Raw genomic sequence first — 22,022 nt, 5'->3', positions numbered from 1 at the left:
GTTTGCTTACCTTTTTAGATATGGGATTTTATTGATATATTTTATTTTGTGGACTTTTCGATTGTCTGATATTGTTTTATTACAAATTTATGTTGCTGTTGATTAGATGTCCTACTTTTGGTCAAATGACCGTAAAATAAAAATTGATTGTTTATAAAGACAAAAATGTTTTTCCCCCAGATGACAAATGCCTGTTGGTCTCCAGTTCTTACTTCTCTTTTTATTAATGGACCCTCATCTGGAGACACAAAGATTCACTTGTATATTTCTTCCACGTGTAAATTAACAGTGCTTGTATTCCCAAGGGTATAACCTTATTTTACAATATCGATCCAATGTCAAGCTATTAGAGAATTCTGGTAATCAAGGAGTTCAGTGCAGAAAACAGTTAAACTCTGTGTACATCAGTGTTGCGCTGACCTTTACCAAGAACCACAATCTGCCCTTGACCTACAGAAACTTCCAGACTATATACAGCAAAGGTTTTATTAACTGACATCCACAGGGAATTGGGATTACAAGTTAACCAAGATATGCAGCAGCACCAAGTGGGTGGTAGCCATGCCCAGACCCAGTGGGGACACACAGCCCCCTCCACTAGCACCTTCTAAGCGCTGCGACATCAGCCATGGCTGGAACCAGGCAGGGATGTGCTGCCTGTTCCTTGGCCACCCACTCTTTCATGACAGCAGGTGGTGGAGGTGCAGGCCAGGGGGTCTGCTTGCTCAGCAGCAGCATGAGTGGGTTGTGCCCATGACCAAGAAGTGCTCCCTGCCCCTCCTTTGGCTGCTTGTGTACAAGAACAAGTGGTGTAAGAGCAAGGAGTACTTCCTAGCTGGCTCTTAGCCATGGACACTGCTTGCTCATGCTGCTGCCAAGCAGACAGTGCTCCTTCTTTGCTTGCTGTCATGCAAGAGCAAGTGGTGGAGGAGCAGGGACAGCTTCTTGGCCAGCTTGTGCTGCTGAATAGGCTGAATAGGCAGCATGTATGGCCAAGACCTGCAGCCTAGGGTTGCTAACCTCCAGGTAATAGTTAATAGCTGGAGATCTCCTGCTATTACAACTGATCTCCAGCCGAATGAGATCAGTTTCCCTGGAGAAAATGGTTGCTTTGGCAATTGAGTCTATGGCATTGAAGTCCCTCCCTCCTCAAACCCCGCCCTCCTCAGGCTCCACCCCAAAAACCTCCCGCTGATGGCAAAGAGGGACCTGGCAACCCTACTGCAGCCTGCTCCTCTGCTATCTGCTTTTGCTCAAGAGCAGACAGCGACTGAGCAGGCTGCAGTCCAGTATGCTGGTTAACCAACTCTGCCAGTTAATTTGGTGCCAGATAACTCAGCTTTTCCTGTATTACAGAATTTAGAAGGCACATTGCCCCTAAAGATGTCCTCCAAGATACTGGTCACTGACAGCACCCAGCAGATATCACTGTGGATGAAACACTCCTTTGAATTTTATTCACATTACAGTAATGCCTTTCAGATGGTACTCAGCACATGCCTGTATCTATGTGTGACTATGGATATGGAGTTCAAAGAAGGAGACCAATACTGACTTGTGGCAACACCGTACGGGTTTCAAGGCAAGATACCAACAGAGGTGGTTTGCCATTGCCTTCCTCTGCATAGTGACCTTGGTATTCCTTGGTGGTCTCTCATCCAAGTACTAACCAGGACTGGCCCTGCTTAGCTTCTGAGATCTGACGAGATCAGGCTAGCCTGCGCTCTTGGCACATAGTTTCTGGAAAATACTATCTCCATTGTTTTTGAAAAGCAAGTTGATACCATTTCCACCACTTTCCCCAGTACATTAGTAGAGTGAAGGATGCTCTGCAGGAATCTAATATTATTATGACACATACCTACAAAGACAACCAGGGAGCTTGGAACACTGATATCTCCTTCTTCAGCCATTGTCCTCAGGAAAGAGTTGCTAGAGTAATTATGAGGAGACTTCTACCATGTGCTGATTTGAGTATGTCCTGAAATAAAATACTGTTTCGGAACAAAGATATAACCTGTTACATTTCCAAATGTTCTGTTTGTAAAACCAGCAACAAAAATTGATGTAAAAAAGGCCCTCAGAACAGACATATGAAAATGGTAAGAAATTAAAGGCTCCTCTCCAGAGCGGAATTTGGGTATTGCTGTTCATTACTCCAGTTTGGCTCTGATACAAACACATATTCAAGCCAATGCCTAATGTTTTGCTTATTTATTTATTTAGAAAAGTTATATTTCTCCTCTCCAGAGACCTGCTAAAGGTGGCTTATGCTATCATAAAGTTCTATTATTATTATTATTATTATTATTATTATTATTATTATTATTATTATTATTATTATTATTATTATATTGCAGATTCTGGTTCAGTTCAAATAGTTGTTATAGCTTAAGATGTGAAACATATTCTTATGTGTGTTGTATGGTGACAATATGACTTCCAGCGTTTTAATTGTTTTAAATGTTGTTTTTACATCCTTGTATGTTTTTTAGCTCTGGTTTTAATCACGTTAATTCTGTGTTGCTGTGTTATTTTGGGTTGGTTTTAAAATGTGATTTTACTGTGCATCTTTTCATTTGTAAGGCACCTTGGTGGCCCTTGTGAGGGAAGAAAGGCAGGATATACATTTTGTAAATAAATATGAACATAATCTGACAATAAAGACAAGCAGCAATCTATTTACTTATTCTTTTCTTTCCTCCCCTCACTATTTCCAGAAATTGAAAAGTTCCAGAGTTCTGATGAGAAAAAGGAAGATGAAGAGAAAAAATACCTTGATGTCATCAGCAATAAAAATATAAAGCTGTCCGAAAGGGTATTGATTCCTGTGAAACAGTATCCAAAGGTATTGCAAAAGTATATAATATATATTTCTAACATAAATGGATAAAATAGACTATGTTATTTTAATAGATATTTGGTTTTATGAACATGATTAGATGTTAGGCTCAAAATGCTAGCTCAGAACATGATACCAAAGAAGTTAACTTTGCATTATTTTCAATAAACTTTAGATCAGTCTTTCAGGTCTGACTAGGCTGTCTTGCTCTGGTGGAGAAAGAATCTTTCTGTTGGAGTAAAGCTCCTCACTTAGCAGAATGGAATCATCGGATCCTGCCCATTTAAAAGAGTCCGGCTCCATTTAAATCAACAGAAGTTGAGGATGCGGTGACTTTGAACACTAAGGTGCTGTTCTGACAGAATGTCCCTTTTATGCAGGGATGTTTCCCCGCAGTCACGCCCACCAACTGCTTCGGGGCTTCCTTTTGATTACGCATGCTTTTCCCGACAGTCAGAGGTCACCTTGCTCTCCCCGCATGTTTGCCCGTGTTTTCCAGATGCTGTTTTAGCCAGAATCTGGAAAATGCCGGCAAAATGCGTGGGGAGGCGACCTCTGACAGTCAGAAAAGGCATGCATAATCACAAGGAAGTCCCGAAACAGTTAATGGGGGTGACCGCAGGGAAACATCCCTGCATAAAAGGCCAACAGCATCTCCTCTCATAGAAGTCAATTTCCTCCCCACATGCCCTTTCAGGCCCACCCATCCACAGGACCACAATGCTGAGGGGGGAGTGTACAATGCTGCAGTGGGAGGGGGAGGCAGGAAAGTTGCCTTCCTCTAGCCCAACCATGCTCATGTTGCTTTGAATCCAAGTCATTATGCCAAGAACTGTTGATGCCAAGAACCAAACCCCTATTGTAGCTCGCATTTCATTCTTTTTAGGAACACTTTTGAGGAACAACCTTTGGTGGATTGTCCCAATTGTTACTAAAATAGCTGGTAATAGTAACATTATTTGCAGGGGTTTTTTAGTTTGTTGCTCCATATCAAAGGAGATTCAAATTGCAACCATGGAGGTTTTTGGGGCAGAGCCTGAGGAGGATGGGGTTTTGGGAGGGGAGGGGCTTCAATGCCATAGAGTCCAATTGCCAAAGTGGCCATTTTCTCCAGGCGAAGTGATCTCTATCAGCTGGAGATCAGTTGTAATAGCAGGAGATCTCCAGCCACTACCTGGAGGTTAAGGAAAGTAGTGCAGGAATCTTAGGCTATAGTTACTACAACACAAATGAGTGAGACATCAAAGTGTAATCAATGCATACAATAGTGGAAAGGGACAAACATACAACTATATACAATGGTATTTCAATAATCCTTTGTGGATTATTGAAATACCATTGTATATAGTTGTATGTTTGTCCCTTTCCACTATTGTATGCATTGATTACACTTTGATGTCTCACTCATTTGTGTTGTAGTAACTATAGCCTAAGATTCCTGCACTACTTTCCTTATCCTTGATATTAGTGCAGAGGTGTTGATTTTGGTTTGCTCAACTACCTGGAGGTTGGCAACCCTACCTGAGATGCCCCTAGGATTGCCAACGTCCAGGTGGTAGCTGGAGATCTCCCGCTATTACAACTGATCTCCAGGTGACAGAGATCAGTTCCCTTGGAGAAAATGGCCACTTCGTGAACTCTATGGCAATACATTAAGTCCCTCCCCTCCCCAAATCCCACCCTTCTCAGGCTCCACCCCCAAAATCTCCAGGTGTTTCCCAACCTGGAGCTGGCGACCCTAGGTGTCCCCCTGAAAACCTGAGATTCCCTCCTCATTACAGGCCCCTTTGCCCTGCTGTTTGTTTTTTCATACCTCCTTCATAAAGAGCAGTGTAGTGAGGATCCATTCAGAGCATCCAAAGAAGCAGCCTTTAGGCCACAAAGCTTTGTGTTGGGTAAAACATTGTTAGTCATTAAAGTGCCCCAAGACTCCTGTTTGTTTTCTCTGAAAAAAATCGTTGCAGGTTTTGAGCCTGTACCTTTAATATAATAATCTGGTTTTTTCCCACCTATTTATCTTGAAATCAAAGACAATGTCTCAACATACACCTGCATAACAAAGAGACAGGGAGGAGGTAGTATTTTTCAGACAAAGTAAAATGATGCGGTTTCCCCCTGTGCAGCCTTGTATTTCACACAAATAGTTGTTATACCAGGTTGTATTCTAACCTCCAGTTATCTCCAGTGCAATTTTTCTTACTGATTTATTGTCACATGGCATTTGGCCCCGCTATTAGGTTTGATTACATTCTCCACTTTTCACTTTATTCTTTCATCAGCAATAGCAATAAATTACAGTCGGTAAAAAAAGCCCATCGACCCAAATGAGAGGTATAAAAAAAAGGGAGATGCATTGATTCCAAGTTGGCATTTACCTTCTGAATTGTGAATATGAGATTGATGGAGGGTAATCATCCATATGGTAAAAGGTACAAGAACTGTGCACAGTTAGAAAACTGCCTGCTATTGCCTTGTTAGGTTGTTGTGATCCTTTATTTGACATATTATCTAGTGTTGATGTCTAAGGCTGTGTCTGCGCCAGGCTGTCACATGTGCTCTTTCTGCAGTCTTGAACCCATGCACCCCTGGATCATCAGCTTGTGTTGCTCCCCTCCCCCCTTGATGCTTATTTTTCTCTCCTATGTGTAATAGGGAGGGAAGGTGGCATGGTACAGCTCGATGTCGTCAGATTTTGGAAGCTAAGCAGGGTCAGTACTTGGAAGAGAGACCACCAAGGAAAGCTCTGCAGAGGAAGGCAATGGCAAACCACCTCTGCTTCTCACTTGCTTTGAAAGCCCCTGGCTGGGGTCATCATGTGTCAGCTGTGACTTGATGGCACTTTATACACACACAATGTGTTAATAGAGGCTACATTTTGAATTACTCAGTGACAGCATGGTACAGTGTTTAGAATGTCAGACTAGGATCTGGGAAACCCAGGTTCGAATCACAACTCTACCATGGAGCTCACTGGTTGAGTCACTCTCTTGCAGCCTATCTTACCTCATAGGATAGTTGTGGCAAAAATAAAATGGAGTAGGAAAAGGAAGGAAGAGGAAAGAACCATGACATGGTTTAGGAGCCCACTAGGAAGAAATGCAGGGTATAAATATCTGAATAAATAAGTAAGGGTCAACAATATTGGCTCTGCCCACCAATTAATCTGAAACATAGGCAGAGAATCTTTGCCCCTCACCATGCGAGTAAACAGTAATAATGATCCTCTTGTGCACCTCAACTACTTGCTGTCAGTTCATGTATTTTATTTCATGCAAGGAAAGTATCAGCACATAGGGAAGAAGGGGGTTAAACAGCTTCTCCTATGTCTTGGCTCAGTCTGCGGACATGTTGCTGACCCTTCAGACTTTACATGGGAGGAAACAATTCATGTGAAAAATGGAGTAGCCCCTTGAGACTGGAGCTGAAGTGGCAACCATATTGGGGAAGTCTTTAGTGGCCATCATGGGCCCTCTGGCTACCAGTTGCCTACCTCAAAGGTAGGCAACTGATAGAGATGGTTAGACCTGTGTGAGCTGTACAGCCTGCACTGTTTGCTTTCCAGAACTGCAGCAGGATTGTTTCCAGGAAAGAAGGGACTCGCCTCATCAGCATGCTTCTTGCATTTCAGGTTGTTCACTACAATGCTGGGCCAAGGATATGAGAAGACACCATCAGAATACATGGGAATCCATTCTTAGTCAGGGAGAGGGGCCATATCTTATCCAGTGTCACTAAAGGTTTTGTGTGGGCCTCCAAGCAAGGGAGCTGCAGTAGGCCTCTAGTGCAGGCAAGAGGCATGCTCTTCCTCCAGGAAGAATATGCCCTTCACTCACTTCATTCTTCACTCCTTGATGGTCTTCTAATGTTTGCTTGATTAGTCCATAAAGTATTCATGGGCCCTGGACAGAAGATTTTATGAACGCTGGCCATCTCACAGCTTTTGCAATGCCGCCTTAGAGAGATTCTATAGAATTGCCTAGATTTAAAAGAGCTTTTGGGGTTACTACTGTTAAATATGGTGATTCGTAACCAAGCTTAATGGCTTTTTATAAAGATATAGTCCTATTTGCTAATATTCTAGTTGTTCAGAATACTCTCTGACAAAGAGAACATTATGAGTGAGAATATATTTTGCAGATGAATGAAGTCATCTCTTCAAAAATGGTATCATTGTGTGCTTAAATTAGCTATCATTTACTTTAATGAGGTTTTATACTAATGAGAAATGTACACTACAAAACACTTTTGTCATTTTGAACAGTGTTAACTATTTGCAGCTTCTTGATATATGGTTCTCTTAAGAATGGAGGAATGGGTACTATGTTGGGCAACTCCACCACCTTGTGTAATTAGTGATGTGGTGATAAATTGGTACTTTTACTGGGGGGAATGCAATGAGGACTTTTGGAAGGATTTGGCTATTTTCTTCCAGTTGTAAGTGGAAGAGGAATTGTTGGTCATCATTACAGTGTACTGTTTTATAGAGCAAGTAGATTTGGCTACTAAGCAAAGTTTGGAGTTTAATTAAGGCTAAACTAAGATGAACATCTCGAATTTGGAAGAAACGAGGCAATAAATATGAGTGTAAAGCTTCAATCCTAAGAATACTTTCCTGGGAGTAAGTCCAGTTAATTCAATGTGTACCTTTATAGATTATTTCGACTATTTTCTTTTATGCCAATAAAGGTTTTGATTGATTAAGTCCAGTTCAACACCATGACACTTACTTCTAAGTAGACCTATTAAGATCACTCCCTAAGTCAGTAACCTTACCCTATCTTCTGCTTGTCTCAAGCTGAGAAACCATCTCCATTCTTACCCAGTTTCGAAATCCAACAATGCATTTATTTTCCTCTTTTAAGAAATCTGGAGATTGTGGAGGGGCAGGAAGGGAGGTTCTGCAGAATTTCATAATTTTACTTTGTAGGTGATCAGAGGCAGGCAGTGTCTTCCCAAACCTTCCTGCCCTCCTCCTAGGGTGTGATGATTTGTAATTCTTATTTCTAAGCTCACATTTATACTTATGTCTAAGTAGCATTTATACCAGACTACGAGCTCTGCTGGAACTGATTTGAAGGCTGGATTTTCCTGTCCTTGTTCTGTCCATCTGGGTGAGCTCAGCTAGTGATGGTGCTATTTTTTTTCCAACATCTCTTCCCTTTTAAACTGCTCTCCTTTCTGAGCCTGACAAGTTATCTGTCCTGCTTTCACAGCAGTTGCTGGCATGTTTATCACCCCCTGGAAAGGCATCCAGAATACTTTGCGAGCTCAGGAGCATTTTTAAGTGAGTCTGTGTGAAGAGAAAAATAGGCAGTGGTAACATCATGGAGTTGGCATTGGGAGATTGGCTGTGCTGAGGAAAGTGAAGTCCTGTTGTCAGAATTCAGTGTAGCTAAGCAGAGGCACATTGTAACTGTTTTCCTCTGTATATCTGTTCATAAGAATTAACTAAGACCCTGGCTGAATTGTGCAGATGCTGAAATTCGTTTTCATCTGTCAATCAATCAAACTAGTTTTCGTCAATTAATAATAATTCTGGCTAAAATGAAAAAAGGGGGGGAAGAATCTGCTTAACAAATCTCTGCAGGAATTTTTATTAAGACCATTAACACTTGCCATAAGAAGAGCCTCATCAAATCAAAGGGATAAAATTCAGTCAGGCAGTTTCCCAGGAGAGAGAATTACACACCAAATTATTTTAACTGTTTGTTGCCATTCTCTAATTCATTGTCAAGCTATCAAAAGGGAGATAAGAAACAAGAGAAAGTTTCACTTCACCTAAAACAAGGCACATAGTATCTAGGAAAAAATAAACAATATACAGTCAAGAACATTTTTTTAAAAAAATAAAAAATGTAAACTCAGTACAACTTCCATACTTTTTAAAAAAATTGTGAACCGGCCTCCCCAATGCTCAAAACTAATCACATGTTTTTAAAAATAGTTAAAAGTTGTAGCAATGCTTTAAATGCAACAATTGTGCTAAAACAATCAAACCCAGATCTACAAATATCAATCTTAAAAACCAAATGGGACTTGTTACTCAACCCTACTCTACAAAACAAACTGTCTTTGATTTTCTAACCCTGGAAGACCAGAAAGGTCCTTGGATGAATTTCTTGTGGGCAGCTGTTCCATAACCACAAAGGCCATGTAGAGTTAATGATACCACTGAGATCTGTAGTTACGTGGCTTGAAATATGAATTAGCATAATTTATGCCCGGAATCAACAGTTTCCTTCCAGTAGACAAATTCAAGTTCCTCAATATGAAATCCTAGTTTTAGAAGGCTGCATTCCACAAAATAATATCACTGGCATATTGTATCCAGGAATCAGTGGCTACTAATGGTTTCAGTCCTCCCAAGTCCTCTCTGGCTACCAGATCTAGGAAGACATCCAGTAGCAATATTCAGTCCTGTCTGAAGAAAACTTCAGGTCTCCTGACATCCTGATAAGCATGTCTTAGATATTTACTAGTATTAATATTAAGTTTTTTCCCTGAGATAATAACAGAATTGTGATAATATCCTATGTTAAAAGGAAAATGCTTCTGTAAGTTCAGCACAATAGTTTGTGTAATGCCTTTTGTAGACCTTCTAGAATTGTTTGGGATGGTGAGATACTGCTGGGATGGTAACATGCACTACTCACTGAGAGCTGGTATGATCTGTAGTGGATACTAGTCTTAAAATGAGGGATAGTCTTAGCAGGATCAAATTTCTCCTTATCCATGAATCTCACTGGATGCTGGACTAGCCATTCTCTCAGTCCAGCCTATATCATAGGACCCTTATGATGAGAAAATAAGATGAACCCATGTAATGTACATAGAACTCCTTAAAGGAAAGGCAGAATTTTAAAAATAGGAATGAAAAAGGGTAATGTTATCCATCAGCTTTGTGGAAATAAAGCAGATAAATAGAACCAGAAAGAAGACTCTTAAGAACTCAGTTAAGTATGATTTCCAGATTACCAGTTTTTTCAAAAACTGGTCACAGGAAAATAACTACGGGGTTCTTTTTACACGTTTCTTTCTTTGTCCATAGTTATAACTTTAATTCAGAGTAATGCAAATAACGTTTGTCTTGTATTCCCAAATTCTTTACCACACAAAGCCACAATTAGGAATTCTGTATATAATACAACATAGGCTAGCCTCTCAAAATACATACACAATGAATCATTAAAGCAGAATATTATCTCCCATTTATTTTAATCCTCCCAGTAGTATCATGAGGGCTGGGCTTTAGGATGGACTCGGGCTTGCTGGAGGGTGGTGCAAGAATAGGCCACAGTTTCGTATTTCAAGCATACATTGCCATCTACAGGAGGATCCTTATAGGCTAATTACATGCACAGTATAAAATCACCTAACTGCAGCACTGACCTCCACTCCATTTTATCTTCACAACAACCTTATGGAGGTAGGTTAGGCGGAAAGAGTGTGACTGACCCACGGTCACTCAGTGAACTTTTTGGTTGAGCAGGGATGTAGCTATGGTGTCTTCATGCTCATACTGACACTTGAGTAGGGTTGCCAGTTTGGGGTTGGGAAATACCTGGAGATTTTGGAGGTGGAGTCCAAGGAGGGCGAGGTTTGGAGAGGGGAGGAACTTCAATGCCATAGAGTCCAATTGCCATAGCAGCCATTTTCTCTAGAGGAACTGATCTCTGCTGCCTGGAGATCAGTTGTAATAGCAGGAGATCTCCAGCCACCACCTGGAGGTTGGCAACCCTACACTTGAGCTGTACCTCATACTTATAGGGTTGCAACCTCCAGGTAGTAAAACAAAGGCAGCACTGATGGCTAAATATAACAGGTACGTATTAATGAACAGTAGATTTCATGTATTATAGAAATATGTACAACAATATTACAATAAAATATTCTCTTTAACCAGTTGTCTCCAAGTGTGGTTATTCATAACAATGCATAAGGTATATCAGAAACATAGGACAATATCACAGCACAGTACAAATACCATACACTGTGTTCCAAGGTGTAACAAAAGAGTCCATTGGACTCGGTGGCATTGAAGTTCCTCCCCTCCCCAAACCCCACCCTCCTCAGGCTCCGCCCCAAAAACCTCCCACTGGTGGCAAAGAGAGACCTGGCAACCCTATATGCTTACCTTATAGACAAAGAGGAAAAGGATGGGAAACAATTAGTGCTTGTGGAATGAGCCCATTTCAAATAAGGATTGAAGAGTTCACCCATCTCTAATTCTAAATAACTGAAGAGTGTTAGGAGCAGGCTAACATAATAATACAGCATGCTTCACGTGTACAAAATGTTTCATATAGTTTTAAGACATATTGAAATTTATATTATATAGGAAATCTATAATGTCAATAACTCTTATAATGAGGGTTGCCAACCTCCAGGTGGTGGCTGGAGATCTCCCACTATTACAGCTGATTCCAGACAACAGAGATCAATTCCGCTGGAGAAAAATTGCCACTTTGATAATTGGACTATGGCATTGAAGTCCCTCCCCTCTCCAAACCCCGCCTTCCTCATGCTCCACCCCCAAAATCTCCAGGTATTTCCCAACCTGGAGCTGGCAAAAGGTGATTATAGGAAAATAGGTGCAAGGAAATCTGAGGAAAATGCAGGCCTAGTAGAGAAGAACTCGAAATGGGCTGGGCCTTTATAAAATTTCAGAGAACTCCTGGGAAATTTAGTTCATGAAAGAAGTGAGGTTTGAACTACAGACTGCATGGCTCACAACTCACAGTTATAGATAATACCAGTGTAATCATAAGCAGGGTTACACCTCTATTGGAGCCCAGTGAACTTAAAAAGAGTCCTTTTAGGACTATACTGCACCTCACTTCTGTACAAATCCCATTGTTAACACTTCTTTTCAAACCCAGCTCCCCCAAATTAAAAATAAACAAAATCCTTAATTATATGCATGTTTTTCTGTTTCTGACCTTTAATTACATTGCTGTCTTTTTAATTATGCTGGCAATGATTTATATGGCCTTGGCTGCTTTAATGATACAAAAAAGAGGGGCTCTAAAACATGTTCTGCAACAAAGTGTCAGCCTTTGCAACAAACAATTGCTTGATGTATGGGTATTTCTGACAATAACCTACAGACCGACGAACTCTTCAGCATGCAATGTAGGTTGCATTGGGATTTGATTGTAAAGAAAGCAGCATAGTTATATTCAAATGAGAACATCTGTGTTAAGCTAGTAATATCAAGCTGGGGGGAGGGAGAGAGGAAAAATTTACTCTGCACAGTCAATCCTTAGTTTTTTGAGATGGTCGGTAGTATTTAAGGGATGAGTCAGATGCGATAAAGAACAGAGGCCTCCATTACTTTGTAACAAGTAATTTGCGCCCATGCATAGCTATGATTCAGATGGGGCTGTACAGAAGGGGATGGGGATTTAACACTTGAAGTCCTATTCAGTTTCATCAATCCAAATTTGACTTTCTGTGCCATTGTTAGTGTTTAAAGGGGTGGGTGGGTAAAAGTGTGTGATTTTCCCCTTTTAAAACTTCTGCTAACTATGTGTAAAGTCTAGTTTCAATGAGGGAGGCTTAAAGGCACATCTTCCCTTCCAAATGGCCAATTGCAGCTGTGCAGGCACACAATTTAAATTGCACAGACTGATCCACAAACTTAGTTACAACTGTTTTGGACTTAAATTTAATGCAATTCATTTCTCAATCAATGGTTTCCCAAATATTCTCGATAGAAAGACTGAGGTGCCACCTTGGCTGCATACACCAGTACTAATATCTTAGTGATGCATAGAAGCTTAAAATTCGATGTGGATAAGACCCCTAGAATGCTGTCTTTACACCATGGGACTGGAAGATGTGCAGTGAGGTCTATATGCATTGGCTTCTGTGCAAAAGTATCAAATAGTCTCAAAGAAGCCAAATAGAAATGTTAATTTTGTGTTATAAGGTTCCCTATTGGGACGACAAAGGTTCCCTATTGGGACGACAAAAATCAATTACTAGTTGTTTGCTATGGCTGATCATTTCGATCTTGTTTAATTGCATGATAGGGTTGGTGGGGCTGGTACATTCAGCCTTATTCCATTGAGTTGTTGTTTTACTTGTATGCAGCCGTGTTTCTGCTCTTTTATTTTGCCTTGGATATTTTCACAAACTTGGCTGAATTTTGCCACTAAGGGAAGATATGCATTGATGGCAGCAAGGGAACATCTGCTTTCAACATTGGGTCTGACACTTTTTCTCCAGTATGTATGTGGCTTCTCTCTCTCCTGCGCTTTCGTAGTATTGAGAAGGCTAGGGAACCATCTGGCCCCAAATCTGTTAATACCACAATCTACTATATCCTTTTGCCAAATTATTTTCCCCTTGATCAACAAACCTCAAACAAATAAAGAACACCTTCAGTATAGATGATGGTTTGAAGGCCACATGAGCAGTTTTTGTTGTGCATACTGTATTCTCAATCTGTAAATATTGGGTGATTAACAGTGTAAACCTAAGAACACTTTCCTGGGGGTAATCCCCATTGATTAGACCTGAGTAGGATATGAATAGGTAGCAGCCCCTCAGGATTTTAGCACTCCAAAGAAGAATGTCCTGTGGTATAAAAAGTTGTGTTGTGATGCACATTTGAAAGTTAAACTTCCATTGCTCGCGATCCCTCCCTTATTTTGACTCAAGCTCCCCATATGCTTGCACTGATTAGTTCACAGCTGAAAATGAGCAATACTTCAAGTGGTTTTTCATCTATGGAGTTGGCAGCATTCAGAGTATCAGCTGGCTGGGTAGCCACTGCTGAAATACACTCACAACCTATTGCCTTGCCTGGATTATATGTGACCCAGGACCATTGTGGACAGGTCATGCATGATTTAAAATCAGCTACGTTTTTAATGTATGTGCTGCTTTTGCATCTGTGCAGTCAGCAGCATTAATCACTTGGCTGCATTCATTATGTTTGCACATGCTCCCTACTTTGAAAGACAGTTCCAGGAGGTGGCGTGAAAATGTATAAAGTATTTGCAATCCAGTTGAGAATGCTCGACAGATGCAATTAGCTTTTGGAGTCAAGCAGACAAAATAAGCAAGGCTAGAATTCTAGAGGGACGAGCTACACAGTTTTCCTCCTCCAAGCCAGCAGGATTGAGACGACCAAATAAAGTACTTCTTTTGTAAATTCATGTTCTTTTCTGTCAGGTGGGTTGGGCAGACAATGGAGGTGGACTGCCATGGGAAAGCAGTTCAAAAACATGCATGAATAAATCCTTTGCTATACAAGTTAAAACCATTTTTAGTGCTTGATAAGAAAAGAAACTTCTTCAACTATTTCAAGGTGCTGCTCGTAATTTGCCTTTAAATGGCAATTTGAGCAGGGGACTGATTGCCCTTCATTAGTTAATTAGAGGTAAGAAACTGAAGGTGACCAACAGCAGTCCATCTTAACTACCTGGTCTGTCCATGAGCTGGACTTTCAACCCAGATTTAGGCATAGTACCATATTTTCACTATCACAAAACAATAAAAGCTAGTGCTATGCAGCAGTTCAAGTATCGGACTAGGATCTGGGAGACCCAGGTTCAAATCCCCACTCTTCCATGGAAACTTGACGGGTGACCTTGAACCAGTCACAAACTCTCAGCTTAACCTATCTCACAGGGCTGTTGTGAAAATAAAATGGAGGACGAGAGAACAATGTAAGCCACTTGGGGTCTCCATTGAGGAGAAAAACAGGGTATAAATGAAATAAATAAATTAGTCCTGATCCACATATCCTCACATTAGTATTGCAGTAGTAGTAGTTTATTGAATATAAAGATGTTTATAAATGCAGTGGTGAGATTTTGAATAAAGCCGTTTCTACCAGTTCCCCCAAGGAAATTATGAACTAGGGAGTATAACAGAATTGTAGTCATATTCATATTAAAGCCCACTTTAATCATTTTATTATGGTTATTGCATGTGTTTAATTTGTTATTATATCGTAACTGTTTCCCTTAGTTTCAATGAGAAAAGAATGTCCAGTTATAATTTTGTTTGTTTTCTATCCTATTTAAATGAAAATTTCAGAAATTGTACTTCTCACTCATGAGATCTTCCTGCCAAATACCATTCTGTTGGGAGGAGGTGTTCCCACTTTAAAGGCAGTCAGAGGTACAGCATTTCCAGATACAAATTGTTTCCCTCCTAACTAATTAGGATAAATGCTTCGAGGTTGTATCAGCCCAGGGATCCTTCCTGCCAAACTTCAGACAAATAGAATCACATGCCCCCATTTTATTGGCAGTTAAAACCCTCAGTTTGAAAGCATGCATAGGGAAGCATCTGATACCCCCAGAAAAGCAGGAGCTAAGTCATTCACACATCCAGCTCAGCAATTCAAAACAATAATAAAGTAAAACATGTGACAGACAACCCTTATACCTCAGCAAGGTGCCAGAATGCAAAGAATTAGCAAGCTTCTCTTATTGTATCTGAATACCATTCATTTTGCGGTTCTGATTAATTCCTATGATTATGTGAAAGAATGGACTGTGTTTATATGTGGGTTAATTTCTTTCCAAATGTGTATTTGTAGTCATTGCTGACAGTACTGACCATCTCCTTGTGGTTACATGCCTGGTCCAAATCCAGCAACAAGAAATCCCTGGAATGGTAAATGTTCAGATTCAATAAGCATTTAGAACATGTTGACCATCTTTTCTGGACCTAATGTAAGCAACTACCTTCACTTTCAACCTTGGTAATATTTTATGCTCTGTGCAAGCCATAATCATATCAGTGCTGAGATGAACATTCATGAGTTTCATGTCAAAATGTGCATGTTCAATGACAGGAAAGCTTTAGTCAAACAGCGAAGCAAATTATGAGTAAACTGAAATTGTTTCTATGTTTAATTTTCATGCAAGTCCTGGGGAATACAAAAATTTGCTGTATAAATAATAATTGACATTAAAAACATTATTTAAAATTCAGCAATATTCCCAGAGGCAAATGGATTATAAAGCTTGGGCCTCTTAAATGACTGGAAACAAACCCTGTGAAGGCAAAAGCTAAACTAAAGAACATCATCGTATCTATATATCAAATTCCCACATGTCCCCCCCTGCAGATACCTAAATCTGCAGATAGGGGGCATAATCACCCCAACAGGTTTTTCTGCAGACTTGCAGACTTGAAGACCCCCTAGGTCTTCAGAAAAATCTGAACATTAAAAAACAACAACCCAGGAGTTTAAATCCCTTCCCATTTAAAAAACAGCATTGTCTGCACATGTACAGACAACGCTCTTATCTTTTAAACTGCTGGTGGCAAAAATCCTCTGGGCCTGGCAGCGTTGCTCTTCAGGGAGGGTTGGGGAACCCAGGAGTGTGGCAGCGAACCCCACTTGCCCCCCATTGCTGTAAGGTAAGCAATGGGAGGGGGAAGGGGAGATGGGATTTCCCCCTCCCCCATGAGTTTCATGGGCCTCCCCCTTGTCAAGCCAGCGTGAGAGTGGGGCTGGGTGGGAGGAGGGCGGGAATGCAATGGGGGGAGATGGGAACCCCCCCCTGTGAGGGAGAGATGGAGTTCCCCCCTATGAGTTTTGTGAGTTGCCCAGAGGGAGTGAGCTGCCAAAAGGGAGAGAGAGTGAGAAGGAAAGGCATGCTTTCCCGGAACGGTCTGGGTTAGCTGCTGAGAAGGAGAGAGAGAGGGAAAGGGAGGGAAAGAAAAGGGGCTCAAATGTGGCGGCAGAGCCCGGGAGCCACTGTCACACCTGTCTGGCTGCAGTCGGGCTGGAAGGTGAGCAGTGAAAGGAGATGGGATTCCTACCCCCTGTGACTTTGCGAGCCCCCACTTGTCTTATATTCTAACAGCTAAGTCGGCCAAATATTTGGATAAATACGGTGACTAGAGCTGTGAATGGGCAAGAGAGATCTTTCTACAAGCCTGAAAAGGGTCCCAGGTTTGCAGAAAAATCAGAAATAAAAAACAACAACACAACATTGGGGCTTTAAAAAAACCTGACAATTTTAAAAGGAATGCCTGTAGCTTTAAGCTATGGATTTCCTCAGTGGCTCTTGCAGGCCACCACAGATTCTACACTTGATTCCATTAGTAAAAGGCAGGGGGAAGTGGAAGGGCCCTTTCCAGGCCTATTTTGGCCTTTGAGGGAGGACTCATTTGAGCCAGGCCTAGCAAGGGTTGCGAGCTCCAGGTCGAGAAATTCCTAGAGGTTTTATAGTGGAGTCTGAGAAGGGCAGGGTTTGGCGAGGGGAGATGCTTCAGCCAGATATAATGCCATAGAGTCTACCCTCCACAGCAGCCATTTTCTCCAGGGGGACAGACCTCTATTGTCTGGAGTTCAGTTGTAGTTTTGGGAGATCTCCAGGTCCCACCTGGAAGCTGGCAATCATAGGCCTGGCAGCAACCTCTGGGTGACTTGATACCACCTGACTTGCATGACTCGACCAAGTCTGACTGCTTGCTACTGTTCAACAGCAGCCACCTTATGAAAGCCAGGGAGCTAGCCATTAGAGCTTCAGAATTGGGTCTGGGGGAGAGGAGGGGGAGGAGGAGGAAGAAGAGCATTGCTTTTAATATTAAAACATATTAAATTTTGAAAATTACCTATGATCTCCTCCCCTTCTCACACCCCTAATAGCCTAAATACCAAGGTCCTTCAAATGAAAAGCAAGAGAAAATCCATCTAGTGCTGTGTTGCACTTTAATGTTTAAGTAGCCAAGCTAAAAAGAAAAAAAGCAATAATGTCCTAAAATTAAGGCCTTGCTTACAATGTAAATGCTGACATCAACAGAACTCTATAGCCGTGAATGGTGTCACTATAACTCGGTTAGATGTACCATAGCACAGATCATATTTTAGTATTCTTTCAGCCTCTGCCAAATGAGAAGCTTTACTTCTTTCAGGCATAATTATATTTGTCACATATTTTGAAAATGCAAAAACCATGCTAGCTAGCACAAAAAAGGCAACGTGACTTTCAGAGCAATTCATGTAAATTCTTGACGTAATGTAATTAAGGGATAAGATGACTGATGAAAGCAAGGAAAGCAGAAAACTGCTTTTCCTGGTAATTTGTTTTCTGCTCTTGATTCCCCCCTTTCCCCCACTGATGGATAAGATAAACTGTGGGGATCAGTGAGGACATGGTAAAGAAATAAGTTCTGTATTTTAATATATCCCTTTTCCAAACATGTGGCTCCTTTCCTTAGAAAAAAATTATAAAGTTGCTGGTACAACTTCAATAGTTCCTGGAAAAGAGGATAAAGTGTTTTTGGATAGGGAATTTTTAAGTTTAGATTATTTGTAGTAGCAGTAGTAGCTGTTGTGGTGGTTTTCTTATTATCTGTTGTGGCTGTTGTTGTTGTTTTTTGCTGGTCAGTGACCGTATTAAGAAATTATGTCTGTATTATATATGATGTTCAGCTGTAATCCTGATTTGCAACCTTTTGCTTTAGCCTTCATCAGTAGTTGTTTCAAGCCTTCACTATTTCTGCCGGTGATGTGGTGTCATCTTCATATCTCAAACTGATAGGGAATACTTTCCCATCTTAGTTCTGTGGTCTCCTGTTAGCTATTCAGCAGCATCTTGCCCATTCTAGTTTTCCTGCATTTGCTTTTCTCAAACAGAAATTAGTGTTCATGAAGTTACACATTTGGTTGGCAATGTATTCTAGCCTTTCATAAGCAACAACGTAGCCTTTTCTGCATGTTTTTGTGTGCGTGGGCCGGCTGTTGTCTTTGCTCAACGAACTGAGCAGTGAGAAATTCCAGGTGCAGCACTCGCTGGGGTAGATGACATCAGTGGCAGATCTATATTTTTTGGGCCCTGAAGCTTGAACTGTTATGGGGGCCCCTTTGCAACCAGCAACAATAGGGCAACATCCAACAAGGCCCTGGCCCCAACCTGATGGAATGTTCTTCCAAGTAACATCAGGGCCCTATGGGAACTTCAGAAGTTCTGCAGGGCCTGTAAAACAGAGCTTTTCCACCAGGCCTACAATTGAGGGCAACCACAGGTTGTCATCATTACTGGCCTCCTGCTCCTCTCCCTCGGGGCATCTGATATGAGGATTTGGCTGCTTGGCCGGGCCTCCAATGGCCCTGTAATTATATGAGTACCATCTTGTTAACTGTATTGAATGGTTTTATGAATTTTATTGATTACTTATGAATTTTAGATATATATGATTTTATTATGATTGTTGTTACCTGCTGTCAGGTAAGAGAGAGGAATGGGGATCTTCAGTAGGTTCCACCACTCTGGTGTGAGCCTAACTCAAGAAGGCCCAGAGCACCCTGCCCCTGCCCCTGGCTGCTTCTTCTCCCAACAGGGTATACTCTCTAGGTGACCAAATGAGGCGTGAGAACCCAGGGCAGAGTAACAAACAGTTTATTAAAAAGTAATGATAACTCAACAGTTTATTAAAAAGTAATGATAACTAATATTAATGATAACTCAAGCCACAATAGGATGACCAAACCAGTAAAGGCAGGCAATCGAATAAAAACCCTAACACATCTATCTTTACTGTCCCTAGCCCTCTCCTGGCACTAGGACTCAGGCTAATTCTCCCCTTCCTTAGGGTTGCCAACTGCCAGGTAGTAGCAGGACATCTCCTGCTAATACAACTGATCTCCAGCCAATAGAGATCAGATCACCTGGAGAAAAATGGCCGCTTTGACAATTGAACTCTATGGCATTGAAGTCCCTCTCCTCCCCAACCCTGCCCTCCTCAGGCTGTGCCCCAAAAATCTCCCATAGGTGGTGAAGAGGGACCTGGCAACCCTACCTTCCTGGATGAGGGATCCATTTTGAGGCCATGTGAAATGGGTATTAGTATTAGAGCATATTCTAAAGTCAATATTAAGTACTTCAACCCATTGGCTTATGATTCTATCACTAAAAAACTCCATCGATTTTGTAGAGAAATTCACTCATTAAAAAAAGTTGCTTTGGGGGCCCCTCCAGGATTGGGGGCCCTGAAGCTTAAGCTTCATTAGTTTCACAGTAGATCTGCCTCCGGATGACATGGGGCAATCCATGATGGAGTGTTTCTGTTTAGGAGGTGTTAGCAGAACTGCAGGAACAAGAAATGCATTGCTTGTACTCATTCAGAAAAAAAGCAAAGTGGGAGGAAAAGTAGCAGAGGGTTTGGTCTTAATCCCATCTGCCTTCTCTCCAAGCCTGTTGCCTGGAACTTTCAGCCAAATGTTGAAGATATAATTTGTATATTCTGTAGGGTGGGAAGTGTTGCAATGCCACTATGAGAGGTACCATAGCCCCAGAAAGTGATCTTTCTGTGCCCCATTCTCCCTCTCTGTGGCCCTATATAAGGCAGCCCACCAGATATGCAGAGTGTAAGTTAAGGATTACATCCTCCCAATGGTTAAAAAAAGTTAAACATACGCACAAAGGACCAAATCAGAAAAAACATCCATGATCAGATCATCTCTCTCCATTGACAGATAACCTGATTGTGAATCTGAGATTTTTTTTTTACTTCACCAAAAGCAGCCAGGGGATGGGCCCAATTACACATCAATTCACCCATCCCAGTAGGGTTGCCAGGTCCCTCTTTGCCACAGGCGGGAGGTTTTTGGGGCAGAGCCTGAGGAGGGCGGGGTTTGGGGAGGGGAGGGACTTCAATGCCATAGAGTCCAATTGCCAAAGCAGCCATTTTCTCCAGGTGAACTCATCTCTATCAGCTGGAGATCAGTTGAAATAGCAGGAGCTCTTCTGCTACTACCTGGAGGTTGGCAACCCTACATCCCAGGGGAGTGTGTCTTTTAAAAATAAAAGTCAACTTTACCTTGCTGTGCTGACGGCTTTGGTTGTTGAAACCATGGCCTTTATGCATGGATTGTTTCCATCAGAATCACCCCCCAACTACTCTGGGGCTTTGTTTTCAATATGCACGTCTTTGCCAACCTTTAGAAGTCACTTCACTCTCTCCCTGTGTTACCCACCCACATTTTCTGGATGCTGTTTTTGGCAGCATCCAGAAAATGCAGGAAAAACAAGAGGAGAGAGTGAAGTACTTCTAAAGGGCAGAAAAGACCTGCATAATGAAAACAAAGCCCCGAAGTAGTCAGGGGGGGTGATTACCACGGAAATAACCCATGCATAAAAGGCCTATGTTTTCCTTCCAGTCCCATCTTCAAGTGAAAGTTTAATTGTCTCTGGTTTAGATAGACTATGTCCTATCTTCCTGAAATTTAGTATGGAGGATCCAAGGACATGGACTACAAATCCCTGGAAATCTCATCTCTCAAGAATACAAACAATCTTAATGGGAAAACATACCAAACACCCAAAAAAATTCTGTGCATATCTCTACCTTCAACTCTCATAATATAGTCCGTTACTGAGCTGATTATTATGATAGTGAAAGTGATTCATGATAAGAGCTGTTTCATAATTATTCAGCATCATTCCTACATGGAAAGCACTAGAGCAATAGAGTGTGGGTTTTCAGACAGGTACTCAGGCCACAGGAACTGTAGTGATTGTTGTAATTTAGACACACATAGGAACATAGAGGAAGCGAGTTTCCAGAGGATCCCTGCTGGCTAGGAGGGAGGAGCTGCAGGCAGGAGGACTTAGAGTATTCAGGGAAGCTAGAGGAAAACTGTGTTTGTTTGGCAATAAACTATTCCATTTACTTCTGAAGGTTTATAGCTTCTAAATGTGGAAGTTCAGTGTTACGTGTTCTGGGTGGAGACAGTAGCAGAGGTGGTGGTGGGTAGATAGAGGCAAAAGGAGCAGCCACCACAGGCATCTTCAGGTGGTTCTGTTTGTTGACCTGGCATTGCATCTCCATCCAATCCTGGGACTTCTTTCCTGCTGGGGAAGCTATTGTTGCATGCCCTGATTCCATTCTGATCCTGAGCAAGGCTCTGAGATTACTCAGCTCCAGTGACTTCACATAGGGCCAACTAGACATGACTGCATCCACGGGTGTGCTATGGGGCAACTGCCACTTTAAAGCCTCAGATGGGCGATTTAAAAATGCCTGCAGTGTGGTGTGAGGAGGAACTGTGGTTCCCCACCCCCATGTCTTTTAAAGTGCCGAAACAGCTATGTGGGTTGGCAGCCGTTTGGGCATTTGAAAAGGCACAGCAGCGGTGAAAAAAGAGCACCTTGTCCCACCATGCTGTGGGCCCAGTATTCCATGGTGGTTTTAAATTGCC

The 22,022-nt window shown here is 41.7% G+C and overlaps 1 protein-coding gene across 5 annotated transcripts in view; it reads left to right on the top strand.

Moving 5' to 3' along the window:
* Positions 1-22,022, top strand: part of KHDRBS2 (KH RNA binding domain containing, signal transduction associated 2) — a 430,380-nt gene that overhangs the window by 98,833 nt on the left and 309,525 nt on the right. For all 5 annotated transcript variants that reach the window (XR_008933669.1, XR_008933671.1, XR_008933670.1 and 2 more), the window contains exon 2: positions 2,721-2,848. Coding sequence is in view for 2 of the 5 variants with exons in the window: in XM_056856626.1 (XP_056712604.1) it covers positions 2,721-2,848 (128 nt within the window). In the remaining 3 variants the exon portion in view is untranslated. The remainder of the gene's footprint in view (positions 1-2,720; positions 2,849-22,022) is intronic.

Source organism: Euleptes europaea, chromosome 10 (assembly GCF_029931775.1).
Source record: "Euleptes europaea isolate rEulEur1 chromosome 10, rEulEur1.hap1, whole genome shotgun sequence".
In the NCBI taxonomy this organism is placed as follows: Eukaryota; Metazoa; Chordata; class Lepidosauria; order Squamata; family Sphaerodactylidae; genus Euleptes; species Euleptes europaea.
The sequence above is the reverse complement of the archived record's forward strand: the minus strand, read 5'-3'. Positions and strand labels throughout refer to the sequence as shown.